Source organism: Amphiura filiformis, chromosome 7 (assembly GCF_039555335.1).
Source record: "Amphiura filiformis chromosome 7, Afil_fr2py, whole genome shotgun sequence".
NCBI lineage: Eukaryota > Metazoa > Echinodermata > Ophiuroidea > Amphilepidida > Amphiuridae > Amphiura > Amphiura filiformis.
In genome coordinates this window covers 17,406,557-17,410,588 of record NC_092634.1, presented here as the reverse complement: position 1 = coordinate 17,410,588, position 4,032 = coordinate 17,406,557, and the positions used below count along the sequence as shown (strand labels likewise).

General features: G+C 38.0%; 1 protein-coding gene across 1 annotated transcript; it reads left to right on the top strand.

The window, feature by feature from the left end:
- The first annotated feature begins 661 nt into the window (after positions 1–661).
- Positions 662–3,235, top strand: LOC140157686 (uncharacterized). Its single transcript, XM_072180925.1, has 2 exons — positions 662–734; positions 1,123–3,235. Exons 1-2 carry the CDS (start codon positions 662–664, stop codon positions 2,238–2,240), a joined length of 1,191 nt encoding a protein of 396 aa, XP_072037026.1. The 3' UTR covers positions 2,241–3,235.
- The last annotated feature ends 797 nt before the right edge of the window (positions 3,236–4,032 follow it).

The following is a 4,032-nucleotide window of genomic DNA, read 5'->3' as shown; positions in this document are numbered from 1 at the left end:
ATTTGTGAAAATTGTCCAAACATTTCGGGTCTGTTTTTTTGTCACATTTGGTTTATGTCAGGTAGTTTTTCTGAGTCCCATCCCCACCAAACTAAAGTTGAGAACCACCAGGGTGTGAGTTGTTATTCGCCATAGAAGTGACGTAATTAATCGAATTAACTACCATATCAATAGATGAATACAATATTTATAATATATCGCCCTGCACTACAACGCTCACTCGGTACCTATGCAAAGAACAGGGATAAAGACCTGTATCGTAATTCTATAGAATAATTTTGCATATTATGCTGATCACTCGAACCTGAAGTATTAGAGTGCAATTTATAATCTAATTTATGAATCTAATTCATCTATTGCTATGGTAGTTAATCCGATTATTACGTCACTTCTACAGCGAATATACATGGTGCGAAGTAGACACTGTATGAAAACGTTTACTTTGAATATCGATCATCTTTGATTTATTTCACATATAATTTACAATAGCGTCATTGCCGCCATCAAACGAGGGGTGGACAGATGTATCAGTTTTATAGCGTCATGCTGTAGTAGGAAACTACATAGTACCATCGTAATTTTAACACCAGTTGGCTCGAAAAACGGAAAGAAGCAAAAAGAAAGAGAGGGAGAGGGAGAAAAAACTCGTTCGCCTTTCAATATGGAGAGTGGAATTACCGTCAATAAAAATGATCCCGATAAGTCGTCTGTGACACAAAGTGTGAAGACCTCAGGTTTGTAAAATATTAATTTTGTTAGTGTATCGTGATATCACAATACAGGAGGAAAAGACTATAAAATGTTGAGCTAATTATTCTTTTCATACAGCAAAATAAAAAAATGTTGCAACTTGTGATATATTATTTCATCATTACATATTTGTAAGAATTAGTTAACATACAAAAACCATGACAACGTAATAACTTTAATGAATAAACTGCGTCACAGTAAAATTGGAATCGGTAATATGTCTATAATAATTATTTATTTATGGCCAATCCCTTATGCCATGGTTGTTGTTTTTGGTGTGTGTAATTTATTGAATAGAATCAGTAATGAAACTTATTCGTGATTGTAACAATCTAGCTTATTTTCTTGCATTTCACTTTATTGTTTCATTAGGTAGCCTGAACACGCCACAATGCAGCTCGCCAAATACCAACGACTCCACCCCTCTTCGAGTCCTCCTATGGGCTCCGCCACGATCTCTTTCCACTGCCTTTGAGCGTTGCATCGCTTCATCTGGAGATGACGTCCAAGTCTATCACGAGATGTATACCGCGGCTTACCATCTGGGACCAGATCGCCAGGTAGATATCCCTGTACCTGTTGCAGCACCGGTGGTTTCAGAAAGCCAGTTTACTTACGATTGGGTGCAGCAAGAGCTGGAACGTGTACACACTGATGGGACGAGGGTTATCTTCTGCAAGGAACTTAGTTATTCCGTACAAGGTCACTTTGATTATCTTCCGTCTGGATACAAACATACCTTCTTGATTCGACATCCTGCCAAAGTTTTTCTGTCCATGAGTAATCTTCTCCAGACGTTTGTAGCGAAGCATGTGATGAATTTAACAATCGCTTATCTTTTACCGCACGGGCTAGTATTCAAAGAACTCTATGAACTATTTTGCTATATTACAAACACGCTAGGGCAGACGCCGATAATCATTGATGCAGATGATCTCATAGAACACCCTGAAAAGACTCTACGTGCGTATTGTCAAGCAATAGGTTTACCTTATACACCTAGCATGATGCAGTGGAACACGTTTGAGGACGAACGCGACAGATGGAACTATTCCAAGCGTCTTATGTTTATTAACAAAGTCATCGGTCGATATGATAGAGCGTTTTCTACCTCAACGCTGGAGAAAGGTACTGAGAAGCCCATTGATTTGACCGAAGTTACCCCCGAGATTCTTCACGCTACTGAATCGAATGTGCAATATTATGAGAAGTTACGCGAGCGGCGAATAAGGCCACTTGGATATGAACGCTCCGATGGTGATCACATTGATGATCATTCGATAAGTAATGTTCACTCTGGTAGTGATCATAATGGCGATAATTCACTCAGTGATCTCAAGGCCGAATCAACCACGGGACAAGATGAGCTCGGGTCCAACGCCCAAGAAAAACCTGGCCCAAAAAAACCAACCAAAAAAAGAAGAAGAAGGAAGACAATTATAAAAGAAAAGGATCCAGGTTGGGTTAACCCCAATGGTTGGAGCTTTTAATGAAGCACTAGTTTGGAATGAAAAGTTCGTTACAGGCAGATCTATGTGTTACACTATACCGGTAACGTTGGTAGAATAGACAGAGAATACTAAACTTTAGCCTAACCTAGGGCTTTGAAAAACGTAAATCCGGCCCGTTAGTGACCTAGATAATAGGGACGAAGATAATGCCGACACATTACATCCTGTAGAATACACGGCAAGTACTATCGACCCTATTATATTTCCAGTACCTGGCATCAGCAGTGACGATGGGGGTAGAAAGCTAAAAAAAGTTCGTATGATACTGACATGTCACCTGGTAATCCTTTTAGTTATGTGGAAAATGAACAATAAATAAGGTGGTTGATATGTGGTCATAATTCAGTACTGCATAATAACGAGTACAGATAATACAGATACTGTTTATTATTAACTCTTGCAACGTGTCGTTCTAGATTAATATGGTAAAAACGGAATGTAAACATTTTGACAAAGTTGCCCGCTACCGTCAATCTCGGGACTGTATGTTTATTTATAAGTACAAGTGACAGATACATCAAATTAGTGTCATTTAAATAATATGTGATCTCCAACTAGATGAAATTGAAATGTTTATCAAAATATTATGGATTGACATCACAGGATAGAAAGAAATCAGTGGCGTAAACAGCTTTTCGACATAGTGTATGTGGGTGTGTGGGGGATACATGAAATGAAGACCTAAACATACCAGCAACCAGTTCAAGCAACAAAGCAAAACTGTTACTCTTCTTTTAAAGATGCTGCCATAATTTTAGACAATTATAATAATTATCATAAGCTTACCTTTTTCCATGTGACATGTTAATATAAGTATTTACGAATGCCATATTAGGGCGAAGTTCTTTAAGCTCCTGGGACACGTATTGCTAGTAATATAAACATTAGTCTCCTCCGCAGCCAGTTTGGTTACGCTCCCTCCACACAAACAGTCTGCCAATGGCCACTTATAACGCCGTTTCTGATTGGCTACACGTTTGTAGCATGGCAATATATTTTGGGATATATTGCAAAATTCGCAAAAAAAAATTCTGAGCTTCTGTTTGGTATTTTACCTTTAAAATTTGATGCATAGATTTTGAGTTAAGGTTTGTAGTTACTTTTTTGAATGTGTTTACTATTTGTGCAAAATGATTGCATATGGCAATATAATGAATAAATCATAACAGGGCTGTCAACTCTCACGCATTCAGGCACGTTCTCACGCTCACACGTCAAGGTATCAAAATCACACGCCAATGCAGTAAAATCACACACCAAGGTAGATAAATCTCACACACCGTCAATTTATTAATTGCTGATGAAAAATGCAGCATCCACGACTTTGGTTCTCGGGCACCGTGACAAAAAAAAACTTTACAAATAGGATTTACATTTTGCCAATGGTAAATGAGAATAAAATTTATGATATGTATCATGTGTGTGGTTGCCCTTTGGTTACGTTTATTTCAACATTTGCATTCAGACTGCTATTGTTTCAATTCCCTCTAGATTCATTTACAGCAGTTTAATTATGAGCATTGCCTAGCTGTGCTTGCACTCTAATAATGATACAGATAAAGCTGACACACAGGAGGGATAGTATGGCGTATATAAAGAAGATGAGGCTTGATATACTAGGGATGTCATTTCCGCCCCATGTGCATAATTTTATTCGGAAGAGGGAAACGCCTAAAACTATTGTTTGGATGTATAATTGGTCTTAACTCAAGAACCACAAACAAATTGTTACAACTGGAAAAATATGGCTCCTTGAATCCCATACACCTTA